Below are 22,631 nucleotides of genomic sequence, written 5' to 3'. Positions count from 1 at the left end.
CATAACGATGCACCTGGCTACAAAGACCAATTATTTTTTACGTGATTCATGTTCTACCCTGATGCGTAAAGCAAATGCATGAACCATATTCTCCTCTAGATTAAAGTTTACTTAATCTCAGCTACGACATTCTTGATAACCTCCTCAAGATTCTCCTCCTTCAGCCCAAGCAACCCAATTGCATTCTCATCGCCCTTCAACGCGTGGCCAGCACCATCGGCAAACAGGAACTGCTCGAGATAATTACCAAAGGCACTAAAGTCTCCTTTGGCAATCTTCTCGTCTCCAATCTTCTCCTGCTCAGCGCCAGTGACGTGAGAAACCTCAAACTTGTCCCCAGTGAGCTTCTCGACGATCTTCAGGACCTCATTCTGAGTTGTCGTTACACCGGCGATGTTGAGATACTTATTCTTTGTCTCCTCTGGCTTCTTTAGAATAGTAACTACGGCTTCGCCGACGAAGGCGAGTGAAGTTGTGGAATAGGGTTCGTTGCCTGAGTCGGTGATGCGAATCTTGCGATCTTTGATGTTGATGAATCCCCTGTCGCTTTTGAGACCCTGCAACCCAGTTAGAAAGCTCTACGGCTTCAGTCGAAGTCAGACACCATACCGAATCAAGGAACAATCCATTGGAGAGACCAGTCCAAGAGAACCAATCATGCTTCTCAGCAAGTTCAATCAAGTAGTCAGTATTCTGGATCTTGGCACTGAGAATCTTTCCAATCTTGGTATCGCGATTCAGACGAGACGGAATTCCGAATTCTGAGGGAATAAATCGTGGGACTTTTGCTGCGATGGCTGCATCAATGATGATCTTCTGGCTTCCAGCAGCAGCAGTTGCGGCAGCTGACACGACGGCGTCTTGACCCGCCAGAGCTTCCTTGACCGAGTCAACCGAAGTTATATTGACACGCTTCACGATTACTTTATCGGGAAAAGTGGCAGAGGACTCATTTCTGGTGATAGCTGTAACTTCGAAGCCAGCTTTGAGGAGCCTGTCCACGATTTTTGATCCGATAAGACCAGAGCCCTGGCGAGGTTAGTTCCCTGCCTAGTTACCCATGATGATCCTCTAGGGTAAATAACTCACTCCAACGACAGCGACTTTCTGAATGGCCATGTTGATGTTCTCAATCGATGTGTTCTTCACAGCAGGATTTGATGAGAGGTGATTCAGAGAATGATTGACCTGAAGGCTTTATCTAGGGTGTTGTCGTTTCTTCAACCCCGCCATTGTAACATTTCACTGGAGATGCAACGATATTGAGCCATACACAACGCGTGATTTTCACGGCCATCTCCACTTCCTCATGATGCCATACTGGCGAGAGATTCTCAACCATCAATTATGAAGTCGCGTGCTTGCGGATGAAAAATAGCGAATTAGGACACTCTCGGTGCAAATATCGAGAAAAGCGAGCTTTCTGAGCGACTCGGTGAGTATCTCAATAATGATGCCCTTTCTGATTGAACCGAGCAAGCGTTTCCCTGTTATGTTCAAACAACGAATAAGATAATAAAGGGTATTTGATATCTAATTGAATTCTATCGCCTAAATGATCACTTCATCCATTCTAGTAACACATAAACCAGGTTCTGCTCGGCAACTGGTGATGTCAAGAAATTGTCGCTTATGGTCTTATGGAGAATCAACAGATCTATCCCTCGAGCTTGCGGAGCCTCAAGGGCTTGGATAAGGTTATACGGCACCATGAGACGCTACTGACAAGTGCCGTCTAGACGAGTCTTCACGGTTCGTAGCGGAATGACGAATCGCTCGGCTACTCACTCGCATGCCTGACACCGTACGCTTCAGCGGAACGACTAGATGCGGCTTCAACTTCGAAACGAAGCATTTAAAGTGGTATAATTGTACGAGCCAAGGTGTCACTTGCAATTGAACGGAAAAGAACAGCTACGCCTAGAAAGAACCCTTGACGGAACTTCCAGAACCACCGACAGGGAGAGTCTTCCGTTAGTCCCGACCCTAACCAATTCCACTACCGACATCTCAAAATAGATGTCTCAGAATCAGACGATAAACACTGCCATGAAAAGTGGGAAAATCCGCGTAACATCCATAGCAACTGAGCACCATCTCAAACAAACTTTTTAACCAAGTGAAACTGTCAATCTATCTGACAGCACTCCCGTAGATCTTGGACAGCAACCGCATTAAAAAGCTCCAGTGGCTAAGGCCGTTGTGCCGGGTAACCGGACGCCACTGTGGCTATCACCATGGAAAAATCCGGGGAACAGACACAATGACGTTGGCAGAAGTGCCGATAACCTTGATTCGTAGGCCAGGAGATGATTTGACATGGAAAATTGCAAACGTGCAGCCAGCCACATTGTGAATTCGTTATTTCCTTGATTTTGTGCAAAAGCGTCGATCAATGAAAAGAGCAATGCATAGCGGCGTAGTCACGCGAGCAAAAGTCCTTTGCTTGACAGCCATAGAAATTGGCTGAAGAATTGATGTCCTGAATTGGAATGTCAGATGCTGAGCCCAGTTTCTGACCACCTCGGCTAGGGCGGCTCAATCCTCCTTCTCGTATGGCTAATCTGCATCCTTGCTTACGTATTTCCTTGTGGAAAAGTAGCCAGAGACATGTTGGTTGGTGCCTGAACTTAGTCCTGTTCGCTCAAAAATAGTCAGATCATTGTTGAGCTGCCAGAGCAGTTTTCATCTGTGGCGCGCGTCGTTGTGCTGATGAATATTTAATCTTTTACTGGTCACTCTGGATACTCAGCGGGAAACTTTAGGCAGAGGTGTCGCTGGCTGGCCGCTGTAACAGTCAGCAAATGGAGAACTTTAGTGGGTAGATTCTCATGGAGTGAGGAGTCCGCGTCGAGCTTAATGGCCTTTTGAGGCGTCAGTGTCAACCCTGCAGTAAATCCATTCCTCAAGGGCAAAGTGAAACCTCATTTCAAGAGCAAAGCAAGCAAAAGGGCCCTCTTCTTATGTACGAACGGACCAAACACAAGAGACACGCGACACCAGAGTCCAAAGCTGAGAGAGCCCCTTACATGGGGTCAACAAGGCCATTGTCCAGACCAAAACAAACTTCTCCACGCTCGCCAAGAGATCGATCGACGACTATACTCAGGGGTAGGCCAAGAAAAAACCAAGGCGCCTTGCGCACCAAAGCAGTCATCGTGTAATATTTGGGTAAGAGGTGAAGGTGCAGACAAAACGCAGCGTTTCCGCCTGGAGAAAGGAATCATGGCGCAGCCTAGCGTGAAATTAACTTGTTCCATGAGTGAATGGTTCGACCCATTAACATTAACATTGGTCAAGGGGGGAGCTAAAAATGGGAAGAGTCGGCTAAGCGGCTTTTTTTGCGCAGGTCAGCCTGGGAATAAAGGGGGGGACTTTTTTGCCCGACGACACCGGGCCATGTAAGGTTTCTTTTTTTTCTGGGGAAGAAGCTGAGAGAATTGTATGTACGTACGTACAGTGTTGCAACCAATTTCATGCCCTCATGCAGAGAAATGCATTGTTTTCTGCATGTGCTGATTTGTTGTTGATCAACATGCCGTCAGCAAGGAGACTTGTTGGGCTGGACACTATCGACGCCTCGTTCAAGCCATGCCGGCCCCTCATCATTAAACGAGTCGCCGCCCGTGGCTCATCACTTCAAAATTGAGAGAACCTTCGCAAAAAAGAAAGCAAGCGCCCAGACAAAATAGCCCATTCCTTGCATTGCCGCGTGACCTTGTTCTTACTCGCTGAAGCGTAACTGACTCCCCTTCCGGCGCCGGCTCGAATCTGTTTACGGATGGCTTGGCGACAAATCTGTGCCGTGCTGTTTAATTTTACTCTGCATCCTCCCTCTTGGTGGCCAATTAGATGCAGGGGAGCGTTCGGTTAGACGGAGCCGTTTAGTCAGATTGAAGTGGCACATGAGAAATACGAGCCTTGAAACCGCCACTGGCCTACACCCATCGTCTAGCCCTACATGGATCCAATGCAGAAGTGACCGACGCCAGGGGTCGAGCGAGGATGTGCAAAATTGTCCGTATTCAGCTAATGAACAAGTCATGGTTATTTCATGTTACGTAGCAGATTTAATCTGGGCTGGGCCAGCCTGAGCCTGTGGCACACACAACACGCGAGCAGTTGCTGTTTTTACTGTTAATTCCCCATTTAGTTTGATGTTTTAGTGACCTTTTTTTTTTAGTTAGGGGGGCCCAATGGATGTCAGATTTTACGACCGTGATCCTTTTTTTAAACAACCTCGGATCCTTTTCTGCTCTGCTGCTGAGGCTCCCTTTTTTCTCCTCTCCTGTCCTCTTTCTCGAACCTCTTTCCATGGAATATTCATCTATTTTTTAATTTTTCGTTCCTTCTCTTGTCTCGACTGGAGAGCAATCCATCATGTTTGCGACACTCGTTCCCTTTTGTTTTTCGACGATATTTGTTTCATTGACGTTTACTAAACTGGTCCACCTTTCCATCCACGCCAAGACAATCTCTCCCGGCGCTTTCGTCCTTTTTCTGCCCTCGCTTTTACTTCCTGATGTTTTAGTTATTTGCCTGTCGCGCCTGGCGCTGCGGCAGCAGAAGGGCCTTTTCTCTGTTGGAGCTTGTGTTTTGGGCTGCATATTCTCGTATGTTTCTCTCGTCTGCTTCAATCGACCGCTGCTAATAATGGCAGATTTATTCTTCTCGGCGCATCCGCTTCACAACTGGGCTTCTTTTATTCGACGGGCAATGAGGTGAAATGGTCTGAGGCATTGAGCTATGCTGGCGATAAAGATGGAATGAAGATTCTTCTTAGTGGGCTTAACTCCGTCCTTGCGGCGGGAGCTCTCATCGTCGTCGTGGCTTGGGTTGTGAAGTGGTTTCTCTACAGGGCTGTCGGTTCATTAATTGCAACGGTTGGAATGCCTGTTGTACATGGTACATTGCTCTCTCAATCATCGTCAATTAATACTAACAATTACTCAGCCTGGCAGTGGTTCCGACACAGAAACGGTCGATCCCCTCAGTCACTGGCTTATGACTCCGACAGCGAACTTGACGAAGACCTTGAAGGCGGTAAAGAAGGCGCACGACTCATCCCCGATACTCACGAAGAATCTCGAACGAGGCCTCGAACATGGATCATTCTCGCCATCATTTCTGTCTTCCTCTTCCTCACGACGACCCTGCGTCCTGCCGCTCCCTACACCATGATGTCCATGACTCTCCCCGCCGCTATGCTCGAAATGTTCAAGTCTCCGCCCAAGCTGTGTAACAATGTCGAAGGTGCATGGCCTCTCCCTGATCTCATCACTTCCGATAATTGGGAGGAGCCTAACGGACGCTTCCCCGGATGGACACCCAGTAACAATGGCGAGGCTGCACAAAAGTACCGAGATACAGTCCCTGAATGGCTACCCAGCGACATCCCCGCCGGCTTTTCCAAGTGGCTTTCTAAGCCCAACAAGACCGTGGACGAGGAGCCAGCAGCAAGCCCTAGCAATGCCTGCGAAGTCCCCAAAGCCGATGGTACCTTCTACAACCCCGTTCTCGACCCTCTCAAGATCTCCAACCTCGACACCGACATCATTGACGTTATCCGCGACACCCTCAAGGGCGGCGATGTCAAGATCAAGCACGTGGCACTAATCATGATGGAGAGCTACCGCGAGGAACTCTTCCCTCTGCAGCAGGGCTCCGACTATCACAAGCTCATGGTCAAGTCGCACAAGGGCGAAGACATCGACGAGATCAACGAGAAGCTCTCTCGCATGAGCCCCGTCGCCGAGAGACTCACCGGCAAGTCAGGAAACTGGAAGAGAAAGGATGGCTCGGATTTCGAACACGTGGCTATTCCGCAGTGGAACGATACAGCGCAGGAGGGGTACGGAGGTATCAACGTTGTCGGCGGTTTCACAACATCGTCGTTGTCGTTCAAGAGCATGGCTGCTATCCACTGTGGCGCTTGGTCCATGCCCGTCGATGGCTTCGAGGAGTCTGAGACGGATGCGTACCAAGCCTGTCTTCCTCAGGTGTTCAATCTCTTCAACAAGCTCAAGGATGATAAGAAGACCAAGTCCAAGTCGAAGTGGATGTCGAAGGCGAAGTCGGAAGATTTCTTGGAGCAGCAGTGGTATCCGGCTTTCTTCCAGTCTATTACCGATGGTTATGATCGCCAGGACAAATTCGACGACAAGATCGGTTTCGAGCATATCGTTACACGAGGCCGTCTTGAAGATGATCTCAAGAAGGAGGAACTCGAAGAGATCAACTACTTCGGTTTCCCTGAGACAACGCTCAAGAGCCACATTGAAGATTACCTAGAGGAGGTTAAGGAGAAGGGCAAGCGTATGTTCTTCTCTCACTTTACCAGCACGACGCATCATCCTTGGGGCGTACCAAAATCATTCAAGAAGACCGACTTTCTCAACACCGAGGGCAAGATGGGCTGGCACTCTGAGTTCAACGACTATCTCAACGCCATGCGATTCACCGATGCCTGGCTAGGCGAGTTACTCCAGACATTCGACAACCACGGTCTTACAAACGAGACGTTGGTAGTATTTGTCGGCGATCACGGACAGGCCTTCAAGGAGGATCAAAAGTCCAAGACTGGAACCTACGAGAACGGCCACGTTAGCAACTTCCGAGTGCCTATCACATTCCGCCATCCTCACATCCCCCGCGTTCAATACAACGCCAACGCAACATCCCTCTCTATCCTCCCCACCATCCTCGACCTTCTCATCAACACCGGCTCCCTCAATGAAAAAGACCAAAGCGCCGCTGAGGACCTCATCCACGATTACGAGGGCCAGTCCCTCATCCGCCCTTATAAAACAAAGCACAACGGCCGCCGCGCCTGGAACTTTGGCATCATCAATGGAGGAGCTAGCATGCTGTCAATGACATCTGCAGATGCTCCGTGGCGAATTGTCATACCGCTTGATGACTCTACACAATATAGATTCACGGATCTCAAGAACGATCCGTTAGAGAAGAAGCCGCTTGAGAAGTGGACGCTTGATCAGCTGACGTATGCTGTTCGGAGTAAATTTGGGAAGGAGGCTTCGACATGGGCCGCTGAGGCGGATGCTGTGTCCAAGTGGTGGGGACCAGAGAGGAAGAGATTATGGGGGTACAACCCTTCGCATAAGGAAGATTGATGATAGAATTTAATGTAATGCGAATGTTTAATGGTTTCAATTATGCGTCTGTGTCTGTGATGACTGTTGCGTCCGACTTTGCAACGACGAGAAAAGTCTCAGCTTTGCCATCTTAAATATGACCAGGCATCGATTGCTTCATGGTTCAAACTGAAAATTAAGAAGAACGTGCGTTACTTGAGCTCGAGCACTCATCACCGGCATCAAATTGTATTCAGAGTATTAAGTTGTCATTCTGGTATTTCCATTCCACGTCCATGTTAATGCTTCATCTATACAACAAAAGAAAATGCGCCGTTCGATCTATAACCCGACCTGATATCTCACTCCAAAACCATCCAATGCAATTTTGATACAAATTAGCGATCCTTAAATGATCTTGGTCCCAGTTTAATGTCCAGAAGCTTGCTTCTTCGCAGCAAGTCTTCGCTCCTCAGCAGCGACCATATCTGTAAACTGTTAGCAAGGCTCAAGGTCGATCAGATCAAGTGACTTACCTTTCCAGAGGTCTTGACCCTCATACTCCTCCTTGTGGACCTTCTTCTCGATGATCTTTGTAGGATCATTGGGGTCCACGTACCGAATGGTCTGCCATCTGCTATCTCCGTTCTTGAGATCGTTGACCTCAAAGATTGCAGACACCAAGAGTACAGCTAGCGTCAAGCCCTGCGCATAAACACGAGCTTGCACAACCTTGTTCGCTGTGTTCATAGGCTGTCGACTAACAATCGCAAACGCAATACCCATTGACGCCAACCACGACGCGAAAACAATTTGATATCGGTTCTCCTTGGCATATGACTTGAAACGCTCATACGCGGACTCATTTTCTCGGATGAGCTGTGCTGTACGCGCTGCTTGATCTTGGTAATTGCGTTTAGGATCTTGAGCGATCTGATATGCGATACTCCATCTCTCTGCATTGACGATGGCGCCGAATGTACCCGTTGATGTGACGAGGAAAGCTCTAAAGGGAAGAGTGAGCCCTCGGAAGGTTGGGTAGCGTTTTGACGCGTAGTAAACGCCCCCAAGACCGAGACCCAGGAAGAGTGTTCCACCGATGAGGCCGCCCTTGACGACTTCAGCGTAGTGGGCCTCTTCTTCTTGCTTGGTGAGAATCTTCATGATTGGTGAGGGTGATAGCGATAAGAGACAAGAGATATGGATAAGGATAAGCTTGAATGGGTAGGTAGTAATGTAATGTGTGTATGATGTATGGATGATATGTCCCACTACAGACTCCTGGCAAGCATGTTTATATAAAGGTAGCAAGTCTGCAAATTTCACCGGGCAAAGCCGCTACGAAACGGATTCCTCATGTCATGTTGTCGCACGATTATTCAAAGTCGGGATGCTTACGCCGCAGCGAAACCCTTGGTCATGATGCCGCACTCGCCGCAGTCATCGCTGACGGTTCCGCCCGATTGCCGCAAGTGGATGCTTTGCGGCGCCGCATGACCGCAGAGGTTGAAGAGAACTTTTCTGGTCAGTGGTTCAGGGCATATTTTTTGGTGACGGGCGAGATCATCGGATACTGTAGTGATGATCAACGGCGATGCCGATGAGATATCCAACGAGTAGCATGGCTATGGTTTATGTATGTGCCTGCGGAAGTGAATTGGACAGCAGTTCACGTCTTGATCATCGCCGCCGTCTGAAACCAAACAAGGTCCAGATGGATGGTCGGTTTGAGAAGGATGAGGGAAATTGAGGGCTACCATGGTTGTTATATAACTATTTCTACAGTATTAGCGCGATGAGGACACATCTTCTAAGCCCCGTCGTCGGCAGTCATCAACGATGGAACGAGGTCCCTGCGGCCAATGATTTGGGAGATCCGGCCGGGCCATCTCTGGTGAAGTTCGATGGTATGCTCGATTCATCGCACAGCTGATCTTGGCATGAAACTGAGCCTTTTCGAGTAAGATGTGCCAGTGAAATACCACCCTTTACCCGTATGTTCCCATCAAACTGAGGCTTCTGGCTCTGTGCCGATTGGCGGTCCCAACAAATCGCCGCCCATGCCAAACCCATGCCCTCCAATCTCTTTAGATGTGCCGAGACATTGCGGCACTTAATGTTCCCCATGTCACATAGGTCCATGCGTGCAGTTCTCCATGGCTGACGCCACAGTTTGCGGCATCTTTAGAAAACTTATGCCGCAGCCCTGTAGGGCAGACTGGGCAGCGTCTCTCAGCTATGAGTGCGCAGCTATAACATATCAAAAAGATCACTCTTGCCATTCACCAGAGATGGAAAATAGTCTAAGACATAGACACAGTGTATCAAGTCAAGTCATCACCCATGATTTATTTGCATCTGAAATATAACCCTCCTGAACTCGAAGTATCGTCAGATTTATTGTTCACCAGAAGCATTAGAATCATACTCAAAGGCATTGAGCGGAGTCAAAGGGCGTCCAAGTTTAATTATACTAGTCTCAAATGTGATGCCATCGTCACAGATCCAATATATACTGTCCCTCCGCTGCTACAAGTATGATGCCTAGCATCGGCGCCTAGTCTCAGCTCAGTACGATCAGGGATCAATATTTAGGCTTCGGTGACGTTGGGTCGAGTGCTCCACTCATCAGTAACACCCACGGCATTGTAGGAAACATCCGCAAACTCGTCTGCGTCGTCACGCTGATAGTAAAACTTGATCTGGAAGCTCTTCTTGTCACCAGTTGACTGGAAAACGTTGGCAGCCAGACCGCTCACTTCGCAAATAGTGTAGTCCTTATCGTTGAAGTCCATGCCGTCGTTCCAATCCTCGTCCTTGTCACCAACACGGATGATCTGACGGAGGAAGAGCTTGTCTCTGTCGACATAGTAAACTCGGACATTGGGTTGCAGGGTCAGCACAGAACTATACAGATGTAACAACGTGGCTTTACCTGAGCTCTGCCGCCACAAGACTCGGGGTGGGTGAATGCGACAGCCGAGATAATGGGCAACTTAGGGTTGACCTTGATAGACTTTCCTTTGATCTTGAGGGTGTTCATGTCATACTTCTTCCTGGGGATTCTTTCACTGGGGGTGCGACTCTCATAGAAGATGATCTCGTAGTTCTTGTTGACTTGCAATAGAATGATATTTCCGTCATTCTGCGCAACAGCGACCATGTTCTGACAATCAGGTCGTTAGTATATAGCTCTCAGTTAAGTCATAAGAGAAGTGGCAGAGGCTAACTGGATATGAGACATATTCACCGAGGGAGGATCTGAATGGAAGTATTGAGAGATTGGTTGTTGTGTGAAAGGGTTCTTTGAATGTTCAAGATGATCTTGTGCTGAATGAAAGAGGTCTTGGACGGGGTCAGTCAGCTTCTTTATACTTTTTTCCACCTCCTCTATGACCTTCTCCTTCACCTTTCCCTTCGCAATGTCCTTCTGCTCCTTAGCTTCGATTGGTAGACTTCGCTGGGCGTGAATGGTGAGTCTGATCACGACGATGACGAGGATCAAGCAGCTAGTGCAAAGTATGCACACCAGGACGAGGCAGATAAAAAGAAGAGGCAGAATCAGGTCAGGTTCTGGGCTCGGAATCTGCATCGTAGCTTCGGTCTGTCGATCGAGCTGGTGAAAAAGTAGCATTTACCATGGGAATGAGCACTATTGGCTATGAGAGAGGTCTTGGTGTGTTCTTAGCCTCAGCTCAAATCGCCTCCGGATACCTTGCTGAGCTATAACATGTGGTAGACTTACTGGTGAGGATTCTTGGAAGGGTAAGTGGAGAGAGTCGTGTAGTGCTTGGTGTGGCTAGATGACGAATATGATCGTGAAAGGGGGGGACACTCAGCGATGGTGTGCACGTCGTGTTCTCTACACGATGAAGTATCAGCTAACTACTATACGCAAGCTTCCTGCCAAGCTCTTAAAGTAACAACTAACTGTGTTAAGAATAAGACTATCTCCAACGGTTAACTTGGCTTCATCAATAAGAAGCGTATAAGCATCATGGTTGCCAAATCAGGCGGCAAGTTAAAAATTAGACAGATTTCCAGTTGGCCATTAACAAAAACCTCCCTATACCACTTGATGTAGCGTACCCGACCGCTCTATGCTACAGATCGCGAAACCTTGACGCTGGAGATCTCCTAGGACATCATGGATCTGGCACTCAAACTCAAGTGTCCCGAATAGAGACCGACGTTAGGCACAGTCACGTAAAAACGGATCGTTAAAATAGGGTAGACTACTTGTAAAAGCGGATCCAAGAATCCAAGGAACAAATCTCCGCAAGGAAAATATTTGACTTCCGAGCAGTGCAGGCTTGCAGACTGCAAGGCACTGTTGGTTTCACCTTGTCGGTTTCCTGCAGCCCGGGAAGTGGGTGCAGACCTGAAGCTACGAACCATGACTCCTCCCCCGCTCGTTCGTCCTTTTCGAGGTGAGAGTGGTCTCGCGGGTGTTTCGAAACAGCTACTCAGGGAAGTTATTCGATCCCACGGAGACGACATGCGTTTAGTGGCCCGAGTTCCGAATCTGAAGAGTCCAGACTAGCAAAGTGTGATGGAGATTTTGAGCTAATCAGATTGAACGCTGATCGGCGAATAATATTGCCAAGCAGTCACAGGTACTAAGAGCTGTTGATCCCGGAAGACCAATCATAGCTAGGCAGCGGTTCTCTGTTTATGTCCATTGTGATGCCTCGAACGCTTGTTACACGAGAGCTGTTCTCAGAGCTACTAACGCCGTTGTGGCTTCACGATCGGAGCATGACGATCGAAACTGTGCCGATGGTCCGAGGAAATGTGGTTGAGGGGTAGTTGAGTTCAACGTCTGCCCCTCACAATGATATCGGAGACTCGGCGAGATGCGCTGCTGCAGTCAAGTGGACACACACGCCACGGATTCCAATGAGAAGCATAGCGTGGCCAGTGGGAAAGGAGAATGCATTTCGCGAATCGACATTATATTCCGGCTTCCGCTAACATGAGAAAAAGGCTGGCTGAAGCTACCAAACTTGTCTAGCAGATTCCGGATTACGAACTCATGGTAGGACAGGAACGGTCCGAGCGGGAAACGACTCTAACGGCCTGAACTGGGGGAACCAATGTCCAAGCTTCATTCTTCAATGTTAAGGTTTGCACTAGTGGTCGCCCTGCCGATGCCGGAATCGCGGGGTCTTGGTGAGTGTGACGGGTTGTAAACTATTGACGACCTACAGCAAATAGTTGGGTGATAAGGCTGCAGGTCTATCGTGGCTGGAACCTGGGGTGACCATTTAACGTTATCGGGGCATTTGAGGCTGGCTGAGATGGCGTATCTAACTTCTTTCGCGCATCTCGATATTGGACTAACGAAGGTATTGCAGATCTCAAGATTGTCACTACGAGGTCCCAAGAGAGCTCTCTTCAGGCAGCCTCCTGTAGCGACAGTTCGGAAAACTATTGTAATTGATAAGCTTTAGCAGTGTAGAGTGGCGCGCTGAGCAGCTGTCGAACGAGCGTCGAGACCCTGCAGCTATCGGAAACTAAAGCCTGGCGGGAAGGAAATCGAGGACCGACACGAACTAGGCTAAGCCAATATTTTCAGCTGCAGGACTATAGCATAAAGAAACAGTTATTGGATAGAGCTTTGCGTGATTTATCCTTTTCGGGACAGTTCTTTAGGTCTCCGTAGGAGAATGAGCACATGATCTGATCTAGACTGGCCAGCTACCTACGCATCTGGATTGTCGTTGATGATCCTTAGAACCAAGTTATTGAATCTTCTATTCCGCATATGTGCTGCGCAAGACTATCTAGTCAAGCTCAAAATCCAGACCATTTGGGTTACTGACTTTCGTTATCACTGGGTAGATTGGATCAGGATTGACGCTCTAGACTTGCGCCCACTTCCGGCTCCGAAATGCATTTCACTAAGAACCACTCGTAAACAAACCTAGTACTCGGCAAGTTCAAAAATGGCACTAACACGCAATACTAGGATTCCACAACTCCAATGCATCACTGCTGCTAACCTCAGACGCCGACTCCCCCGCCAAGCCCTTACCAGTTCGCGGCCTTGTTGCTGATAACCTTGCCCTGCCACTCTCGGCTTCCATAGCTGTACTGATGCATGGTGACTTTGGGGCGCCCATTCTCGCCCTTTCCAGAGGCAAAAACCTTGATGTCCGCCTTGTTACCCCAATCATGAACGGAGGCCGTCAGCGAGGCATCCTTGTCAACGTAAGCCCTCCCCTCCTCCTTGTAGCCGAACACGCCATGCTCCCATCCAGTGCTGGAGCTGAAGGCGACCTCTTGGATATAACCTCTGTTCTCACATTTCCCCTTGTCGGAAGCAATGCAGTAGATGCGGATCTATAAAGTCAGAGTGCTTCACGAAGACTGGTGACATAACTTACTTCTTGGCCGTTTTTCCCCTGCCAAGCCACTGCGGCGATTTGCCTGCTGCCGCACTTTACCTTCAGGTCTCCGTCCTTGGATTTGACGAGTTGAGGTTCATAGTCATTGGTTTCTGGCCCAGGGGATTGGAGGTAGCAGAGCTGATGATCCGAGTTGATGAAGAACACATAGGTCATGCCCTTAACATCTACCGCAGCGAGGTCCCTAGGGAGCTCTTTGAATGCCTCTGCAGATGCCATGACTGGTAGAAACTGTGTCTCGCAGATTTCACTTGCCGGTATTTATGGTGATGGCTGTCCGTTGAATGCTGTGCAATGAGAATAATGATTCAAAGATTTGGAACGAGGAGAGCGCCTGCTTTTATAGACTCCAGAATCTACCTCGTAGCTACTTTGGAATTCTCCAACATCCCTCGTGCATGCAGGCTCATCACTCGCATTGGCTCTTGATTGTGGCTATGGCTGTAATAGAGAGGCAGCTGCCCCCAGAATAACTCAGTATCGACTCAAGACCAGAGAAGTCAGAGGATATGCATTATTTCCGGCTGAGCCTTAGATCTGGTAGTTTGGAGGCTGGCTGGCCCGTGTAGCGGAACTCGCGCTCGGGTGGTTACATGTACGTGCATCCAGCTAGAGACTAGTCTCGCCATATCTGGGCGATTCAGGAACTACTGGACATTGTTGTGTTTGTAGATTTGTCTCTGTGGCTGCTCTGCATGGCGTCCCATAGCGTCTGCCGATACTTCGAATTATACGAAGTACCGCGCCCGTTAAAGAAGGCCTCAATTGTCCAATCCGGACCACTCAAGGCGAGAAAGAGAAGAGACTATCCCGACCAGTTCGCCTAAAACATCCAAATTCAGTAATTTTGCTTAGCGATTTAATGGTGATTTCACTACCGCCAGAATTATATGTGTCCTTCCAAGGCGCCGTATAGCTACATAGCTACCTTAGATTAGCACGCACTAGACCAGCCAGCTCGAGCTACGATGTGCAGCACATTGTGCGCCAACTGTATGTGTACAGCAGCTTTTGAGGCGTAGCTGGTTTCCGATAATGGATATTCAGCTCTGAAATTGGATGAGGGGAAGCGCGAATCGTGCCCGTTTGAGACCCATATTGAACCGTTGTCCGCTGTGGCTTGGTCCTAATCAGTCTAGACTGTAGATAGCTGGTCTCCTACGTGTCGCATCAGCCAGCCTCGGTTGAGACTAGCCAGCCACTTTAGCGATACTACTCTCTTCAGAAGTGCTCTTTGGAGTAGATGGGCTGACTTTTGAAGTGGACTGCAGCTGTAGATGCACTATCGCATACATTCGATGGCCCGCACCACAACCATCACCTCAGATAGCTCGATAATTGCTTTAGCGCTGAATTACGCAAGCCCTATGCAGCAAACCCCCCCCGTCCTCTGAAGAGACCTTACTCCGTAGATAGTTGGGTGTTAGCCAAACTCAATTCCTTCGAGAGCAGCTGCAGGCTAGGAAGGGTAAGGGTCCATTGCTAGATCCAGACTTTGCATAGCTGGCTTGGACCCTGGATAAGCTCTCTAGCTCGACACAGCTATCAAGCTGCATTTCCGTCAAAGCTGAGGTCGTGTTGATAATCCTACCGTCCCCTCGTTCTTTTTAAATCAGCCAACGGCAGCTACAATCGCAAACCATTCTCCATCTTCATTCTACTTCTCATCACTTCGCACTCTCACCAAGGTCTTCGCAATGCTTACACAATCTCTGTCTCGCGCCGCCATCATGGCTACTCTCTGTTTCGCAGGCTTCGCGTCTGCTGTGAGAGGTAAGTTGTCTCTAGACGCCACTTGGGACTACAATCGTACACGGGCTTTGAGTAACAAAGTACAGAGTCTGGCGATCCCAGTCCCGCTATCGTCTCACCGTCGACCTCGACCACTACCGCGAGGGTAGGTGAAACCAAGATAGGTAAGCCTGACGAGAAGGTCATGGTATCTTGCGCTGGCCACATCACACAATGTGGTGTATCAGACAAAGCCAAGATTATCTACGTACCAAGATCCACCGACACCAAGACGAACACAATTGTCAAAACCGAGGTCGTGGTAAGTTTCAGTCGCAAAGTCCTTGAGCTAAAGACAGACATGTTGATGCAGAGATCAGACCCTTCCAACGTCAACCAAGATTATTGAGAGTGTTAAAGTTATAACCATCACCAGCGCAACCAAGGGTTAGTACATGTCCGCCCCTATCTTACTGTACGGGGATAAGAGTCTGATCTTCAATGACATCAAGGCCACTGTCGCGAGACCCACTATCTTCCCGGTGACCCGGTTGAAGTCACTGTCGATGTCCTAATTGTCACAACCGAGGAAATTCAACCCATCAAAGAGAAGGTCAAGTGGGTTACCAGTAAAGTTACCAAGAGTGCCATCGAACAATGTTTCCTCCAGAATAAGACTATTCTGGGACAAGGTCTGGGAAGCCAGGGAGGCCCCGGTACTTCATCGACAGCTGAGGCGACACCTGCCAGCTCATCCGTGGCATCTGCCCGCTCGTCCGACACCGTCAGCCCTGCCGCATCTACACATGAAGCATCGGATGAAAGCTACCCAGATGGTGAACCTGCCCAGGAGCCTATGGGCACGGATGAGGCCCGACCCGTAATTGTCGGGTCAGACGGAGATATTTCGGAGTAAAGTTCCAACCAAGGCATGAGTTGATCATCAGTCAGTCCATTTTGGTTATGAAGGATGGATTAACAGTCAAGGCTTACTACCGAGCCATTAGTGTTGAATATTCTATCTATGTAGAGTATGAAGATCTTATAACAAGAAATAATGGGTTTTATGGAATATGCTTCTAATGACCTTTGCCTTGATAGTGTAGTTCTTTCCAGGCTAGGACTGCTTTTTACCATTATGGATATCTGGAATATTAGTACTTCTCGGAGCAAGAAATGTCGAGCTATATTAGTAGTTTTGCAGTACTCCTAGACAGCTCATGAGGACGATCGCGTTCCTGAGTGCGTCTGGCAGCTAGATCAGTGCTTCTCTGAAGGACTACATTTGAAAAACACTGGTAGTTTGTAATCGCACGCTTCCGCTTGTTCTCCTAACGTAAGTGGGCCTCACTTCCCCCTCCAACTCCTTTCATCCTGTTAGTAAAGTTATTCTTGCATTAGGTAAATAAGGCTTGCGGGCTCGACTTTATAAGCCTCTCTAATTTGATAAACTCCTGGTAATGATCTATTATCTGTTATTCCGTAATTACAGCAAAACAGTTTATCCCCATGATATACGCTCCTACCTCTTTAGATCATATTTGACGAGGATCCCAACAATGATCCAGACTACATCTCTTGTGTCAGCTTGAGACCTAATGAAAGAGTGGAAGGAGAGCACTATTGGCAAATGATAGTATTGCCGAGCAAGCAGTTCGATGATACTAGTATTGGCCCCCTAATGGCATCGTAATTTAGCCATGTCCCTTACATATAATCTTGAACTTGATCCTTTGTTATCTTTAACCGAATAGTCACAGTGATTGGATGGCCAACCACTATGATGTTGCTTTCGGTTACATATCTCATTCCTTTCAATCCACATATCGACCGAACTACTCGTGACCCTGCTAACAAAGGGTATATGTTGTACCATATAGCCCTTTCCTGTAGCATGGGCGATGGGGCATGTCTTAGAGTCAGAACATATTCCCACTACCCAGGTCTGTTGAGGAATGTCATACCCTTACAGTGGGGCCGATAATAAATCATATGGAATGAGGAATGTTATCTCACTGTGGTATCAACGCATGCGCAGCCCGCTTTGAAGAGATAGAGGGAAGTGTCTATGAATCAGCTACATAAATTGCGCCATATACCTATAATAATGCAACAGAATAGACAAGTTTAAGAACCCTTTCCTTCTAGAACAGACTGTCCGGTGAGATGAAAAACACACTGCCTCTTCTAGTACTAGTGTCCCAGTCACTTGCTGCGACTATGAAGCTGGTGAACCATACTTCTCTTGGTCCTATTGGCACTAGTAACCCCAACATTCTGGTGGGAGGCACTGTTCAAACCGATGCTCCGCCTCTAAGCTCCTTCTTCAAAGGTCTCAAAGGGCCGGTAAGTCAACCCTTCTATGCTTCGTGACTAGCACTGTGGACTGACCAAGCAAGTATCCAACCAACGGATGGTGGGCTCCATACGCTGCACCTCCAGGCACAGGCACGGCAGCAGGCCCATTTCCTTACGAATCGTCCCTAGATGGGTACGGTGTTTCCTTTGGTATCAACCAAGCTCGTGACTTTGACGGGACTTCTGTCAAGGTGTACACTCAGCTAGACTGGCGGGCTTCATTCACCGAACATAGTGGTGGCTTTGATGGTCACAAAGCAACGGCTTTTGACACACAGACTGTCACAGTTCAGTATTTTCAGGGCAACTCATCTATGACAGTATATCTTGTACCAGGGTCGCCATACATGACCTTTGAATACAAGTCTGCAACTCCACTGTTGACATCGTTGAACGGAGGCATCAAATCATTAAATGGCAAGACGCTGGTCGGTGGGGATACTGGTACGTGGCTCAGACGCCAGAGAAACATTATGAAGATATGCTGATGTAGACAACCAAACTCTAGTGAGTGTTCAAGGCACCAAGTTTACTGTCGTCGACGCAAAGGGCACTACATATCTGATCTATTCAGACTCATCCATCAAGCTTATCGTCAACGCCGAGAATGGTAACAAAGGAACCCTTACCGCAGATGGGAAGTTCACCGGTATCCTGCGATTGGTTATGCTCAGGGATCCCAGCCATCAGCCACTCCTCGATACCCATTCAACGGTGTACCCTATTTCTGTATCTCAAGACTATACCATCAGTGGCGACTCAGGCACGGTAACTTTCAAGTGGGAAACGAAGGGCCCTGGTGACTTACTGATGCTCACTTGGCCCCATCATCGCGAAGTCCTACAGAGTCCCAGTTCTCCAGAGCCATCTGCTCTTAGCTATTTGACCTTGAAAGTGAGCACTTCTAAGCCCCGAGAAACTTTCCAAGATGGCTAATCATTTCAGGGATGGATGTACCCAACGCTCGGAAACACTTGGCGACTGACATACAAGTTGACTTCGATAACTTGGAGCGCCCCGCGCGACGTAGATCCCTCCTGTAAAGAATCAGTTGTAAAGGGTCTCAAGTACGAAGTCGACCAACTTGATCCCTCCCAGGCTCCTGCACCAAACGAGTTCTACTACTGGGGAGGCACACTCGCTGCTAAGTCACGCCTAGCGCTGATCGCGTACGTTTCTCATCGATAACGTCTTTGGTGAATTCAGACTGACTTGCATGTAGTGATCACGTCGGACGCAAAGATCTTATCGACCCTGTTATCAAGTACCTCAAAACCTCTTTCGAAGGTTGGTTCAGTGCCACGAACAATGCTCTACCTGCGTATGAGACAACATGGGGTGGTGTCATCAATAAAGAAGGTGCTACAAATGTCTGGGTCGACTTTGGCAACGGCTACTTCAACGATCACCATTTCCACTACGGTTACTTTCTTCACATCGCTGCGGTGATCGCCAAGTATGATCCGGACTGGTTGGCTCAGCACAGAGAATATGTGACTTTCTTTGCCCGGTAAGCAGTCTTGGTCCTGCCTATGATCCCGTGAGGGCTGGTGCTGATCAATGCCCAACAGAGACATCATCAACCCTTCATCTGACGACCCCTTCTTCCCCATTACGCGCTGTCTAGATTGGTTCGCCGGTCACTCATGGGCATCAGGTATTGCAAACGGAGCTGGTAGTCGTGATCAAGAATCCGTTGGTGAGGCTGTCAACGGTTACTACGGTGCCATGCTCTGGGCTACGGTAGCGCTTGATCAAGAACACGCCAACTTTGCTAGACTCCTGCTCGCTATAGAACAGCAAGCCACTAGAAAATACTGGCACTTGTACCCTGGCGCTGGTGAAGATGATCCCGCAAACCCTTATCCCGAGGCTGAGTTCAGGGATCTCATCACCGTCGGCAATGTGATGGACTGGCAGACGGGGGCGTGGCTGTTCTGGGGCGCTGAGAAGGTGCAGATAGCTGCGATTCAGATTCTCCCTGTCACGCCTGTTAATGAGGTAAGATTGCTTTGACCTTGTTTGATGGCAGTGACTTACACGAGATGGCAGGTTATGTACGACGCCGAGTGGGTCAGCAACGTCTTCGCCTACACGATGCCCGAATTGACGAATGCCTCATACGCCGACTCGTGGTGCGTACATTGACCTTTCCTCGCGGCTCTAGATTACTAATAAAGCAGGAAATCTGTCATCTACGCCGCCTACGCCAATGCCAACCCGCAACAAGCCGCTGCATGGAGCGCCAACCTGAGCGACTGGGGTACGTTCAGATTAGGCCTCGTGTTTCAGATACAGTCAACTGACACATCTCTAATCACAGGCTCCGGAAACACATACACGAACGAACTGTACTTTATAAGCACCCGCCCGAATCCGAACGGCCAGCCCATCTGCGGCAATTTTCCAGAGAACCCATACGGCGACTACAAGATCCAAACCACATCAGGCAAATACATCGTATCCGCAGCCAACGGCGGCCGACTATCTGCTGCAAGCAACTCGACCAGTTATGCCGACGTCTTCTCCAGTGCCTATGTTCCCAACGCTGGTACATTGCAGCTCGCCAGGGACAAGCAATACGTGACGGCGGATCAGTCCGGCACCTATTCGCTCTCAGCAGCCCGCACGATTGCAGATACCTGGGAGCGGTTCATCATCCGCCAGAAAGTAGGTGAAGCTGAGGGTGTCTATTCAATCAAGGCATTTAGTAACGGGAAGTATGTGAGGGTTGGCGGTGATGGGACGCTGGTCAACGATGGTGCGGTTGAGAACGATGCAACTGGGTTCCGCTTTATCAAGCCCTGAGATGGCGCGGGTTTCCAGACATGGTTTGAATTGCATTGTATCAAGCCGTGGGCGCCGGTCTATTCTTTGGCTTACTCGCTTACTTTGTTTCTTCGACTGCCTTGAAGAAGCATTTGGTTTCCTTCTCCACAAATTGGAAAAACCTGTCTTCTCTGATCTATTCTCTTTGTGTATTCTGCGGCTTCGATTTTTTTCCGTTGGTTCATTTGTACGCAGTCTATATCTAGTTACACTTCCCTTTAATCTCTGATCCATTGGCCAGCAATTACTTCATAACTTCTCTCACCTATCTGACTTCTTGAACAGCTTGAAAAGACTTCCCCTCAAAGACAACTTCTTCGCTCCTCTCAGCCTATCCCCAAAACTCTTCTTGACAACAGTCTCGCCCTCTCCAGCCACACGCACTGGTACCTCCTCCTCTCGTACCTCTTCTTCACCTGTCTGCAAATGCTCCATGACCCAACAGACAGCCTCCCTCACAGCTTCTGGCTTCTCAATAATAACATCATGACTGACATCCGGGATATGCACATAGCGATTATTCCTAGAAAGTTGCAACTGTGCCTTCTTCAACCTCTCATCTTCCTTGTCTGTCGCGTCCAGGAGCTTCTTCTGCATCAGCAGGCTTGGGCTAGCGAGGTTCTGCTCTGCAGCGATCGCTTGATCGTACTGTAGCTGTTTCCATTTCAGAGTGTTGCCTCGAATGACGACAAGCGGTTTGTTCCCCAAGATCTTGTTGTCATATTGTCTTTGTTCGAGTTGGGCGTCTATCGTTGGCTCGGCACCCGTTTCGGCGAGGACTATTCCTGCGACTTGGAGCGGCCTCGCTTCGAGGAAGAGCCTTGCGAAGGTGCCGCCGTATGAATGTGCGATCAATACATAGCTCTTGGGTAAATCCCTACTATCGAGAAAGTCCAATAGTTCTGAGATGGCTACATCGGTTCTGACATATGGATCTTGCCTATCCCAGAGCAAAAGCTGGTACCCGGGCCGAAGGAGTTCTGCTAAGGCGGCCCAAGACTCGCAGGAGTCGCCTGAGCCGTGGAAGAAGATGATCAAGGGATACGAGCTGCCTGAGTCGCCCACTATCTCAAACTTTGTGATGGTATTTTGTGTCGCTTGTGCCATTTTCTTTGTTGTTTTTTGGCATTTTATTGAAATGGCTGAGGTTTGACAATCGGTGAGCGTAAGCAGAGTGGGTCAATGCGACTTAATGGATTGTTGGTTTTCATTGCTGCCTGCGACATCACGAGATTGATAGCATATCTTGAAATCCAAAAAGCTGATGCCTGGAAACACAATCCATGAGCGGTGTCCAACTTGTGAAGGAATAATGTCGGAACTTATTTGTTCCGGCACGCGTACTCTGGAGCAGGAGATGAGGCCATTTGAGAGTGATGAACAGGTATTTTGCTTGAGAGCAGATGATCCAACAATAGTCCCACTAGAGTGCCAAAACTTGATGAGAGTTCACTAGACAATTTCTAAACCACGACTCGAGAAAATAGCTTTCAGATACTTCACTATGACAAGTCCTGTTGCTGGCTGCTCAGCACATCACGTCATCTGCCGGGCCGTTGCAGAAAGTGAGTAATTAAGGTTGATTCAGGGTCAAAGTCAACCGCCACCACCGCATCAATTCACAGAGGTTGAACCAACATCGTATAACGATAATTGCCATTAAATCAATCCATATAAACCATAAGCATATCCCAACGTAAATGATCCGACCAGAGCACAAGACCGACATACAAAAATGTGTTCCTTACCCTGCACCTCAAGCCCGCTTCTACCCGCTGATCCCGTAACCGAGGCTTCCACTCGCCTTTCCCTTCCTCCTCACAAACTGAAGTCATCCCATTATTACTCAATTGTGCTAGCGACAGGAACAAGGGCAAAAGTCCCGCCGTGAAGCTATCCACAGTCATACTTCCGATCATCAGATGAACTGCAGGGTTTGTCATGATTGACATAATTGACCGAGATGGCTACGACTTGGCGGGATGCAGTGACAAAAATCACCTAACGACTTGTTTCTCTAGACTGGAGGACAGTGTTGGCGGTGATTCAGGCCAGCAAGGATTGTCGGGAATTTCCCCATGGCGCTACTCAACTTCCCCATGGGAATCATGGCTTGGTCCTGGGGTTGAACACTAAAAGAACATGGTCTCCAGCGGCTAACTCGAGTGCCACCGAGTCACAGACCGAAGTCGGCCCAATGATTGGGGAC

General features: G+C 48.7%; 8 protein-coding genes across 8 annotated transcripts; 3 read left to right on the top strand and 5 right to left on the bottom strand.

The window, feature by feature from the left end:
• Positions 1-107: 107 nt before the first annotated feature.
• Positions 108-1,119, bottom strand: FSUBG_7563 (2'-hydroxyisoflavone reductase; the record flags this gene model as incomplete). The annotated part of the gene is made up of 3 exons (XM_036685882.1): positions 108-557; positions 610-1,029; positions 1,090-1,119. 3 exons carry the CDS (start codon positions 1,117-1,119, stop codon positions 108-110), a joined length of 900 nt encoding a protein of 299 aa, XP_036536885.1.
• Positions 1,120-4,380: 3,261 nt separating this feature from the next.
• Positions 4,381-7,133, top strand: FSUBG_7562 (uncharacterized protein; the record flags this gene model as incomplete). The annotated part of the gene is made up of 3 exons (XM_036685881.1): positions 4,381-4,613; positions 4,661-4,905; positions 4,954-7,133. 3 exons carry the CDS (start codon positions 4,381-4,383, stop codon positions 7,131-7,133), a joined length of 2,658 nt encoding a protein of 885 aa, XP_036536884.1.
• Positions 7,134-7,523: 390 nt separating this feature from the next.
• Positions 7,524-8,258, bottom strand: FSUBG_7561 (mitochondrial hypoxia responsive domain protein; the record flags this gene model as incomplete). The annotated part of the gene is made up of 2 exons (XM_036685880.1): positions 7,524-7,582; positions 7,631-8,258. 2 exons carry the CDS (start codon positions 8,256-8,258, stop codon positions 7,524-7,526), a joined length of 687 nt encoding a protein of 228 aa, XP_036536883.1.
• Positions 8,259-9,685: 1,427 nt separating this feature from the next.
• Positions 9,686-10,686, bottom strand: FSUBG_7560 (uncharacterized protein; the record flags this gene model as incomplete). The annotated part of the gene is made up of 3 exons (XM_036685879.1): positions 9,686-9,931; positions 10,030-10,260; positions 10,480-10,686. The coding sequence occupies 3 exons, from the start codon at positions 10,684-10,686 to the stop codon at positions 9,686-9,688; spliced, it is 684 nt and encodes a 227-aa protein (XP_036536882.1).
• A 2,441-nt stretch (positions 10,687-13,127) lies between these two features.
• Positions 13,128-13,723, bottom strand: FSUBG_7559 (uncharacterized protein; the record flags this gene model as incomplete). Its single annotated transcript, XM_036685877.1, has 2 exons — positions 13,128-13,439; positions 13,484-13,723. 2 exons carry the CDS (start codon positions 13,721-13,723, stop codon positions 13,128-13,130), a joined length of 552 nt encoding a protein of 183 aa, XP_036536881.1.
• A 1,478-nt stretch (positions 13,724-15,201) lies between these two features.
• On the top strand, positions 15,202-16,151 carry FSUBG_7558 (uncharacterized protein; the record flags this gene model as incomplete). The annotated part of the gene is made up of 4 exons (XM_036685876.1): positions 15,202-15,277; positions 15,343-15,557; positions 15,616-15,682; positions 15,748-16,151. The coding sequence occupies 4 exons, from the start codon at positions 15,202-15,204 to the stop codon at positions 16,149-16,151; spliced, it is 762 nt and encodes a 253-aa protein (XP_036536880.1).
• Positions 16,152-17,455: 1,304 nt separating this feature from the next.
• On the top strand, positions 17,456-20,401 carry FSUBG_7557 (glycoside hydrolase family 81; the record flags this gene model as incomplete). The annotated part of the gene is made up of 9 exons (XM_036685875.1): positions 17,456-17,581; positions 17,635-18,037; positions 18,102-18,487; positions 18,539-18,762; positions 18,816-19,103; positions 19,165-19,594; positions 19,646-19,728; positions 19,777-19,856; positions 19,917-20,401. The coding sequence occupies 9 exons, from the start codon at positions 17,456-17,458 to the stop codon at positions 20,399-20,401; spliced, it is 2,505 nt and encodes an 834-aa protein (XP_036536879.1).
• Positions 20,402-20,683: 282 nt separating this feature from the next.
• On the bottom strand, positions 20,684-21,529 carry FSUBG_7556 (alpha beta hydrolase; the record flags this gene model as incomplete). The annotated part of the gene is made up of 1 exon (XM_036685874.1): positions 20,684-21,529. One exon carries the CDS (start codon positions 21,527-21,529, stop codon positions 20,684-20,686), a length of 846 nt encoding a protein of 281 aa, XP_036536878.1.
• Positions 21,530-22,631: the final 1,102 nt, after the last annotated feature.

This window comes from Fusarium subglutinans, assembly GCF_013396075.1.
Source record: "Fusarium subglutinans strain NRRL 66333 chromosome Unknown NRRL66333_c0000098, whole genome shotgun sequence".
Taxonomy (NCBI): Eukaryota; Fungi; Ascomycota; class Sordariomycetes; order Hypocreales; family Nectriaceae; genus Fusarium; species Fusarium subglutinans.
The sequence above is the reverse complement of the archived record's forward strand: the minus strand, read 5'-3'. Positions and strand labels throughout refer to the sequence as shown.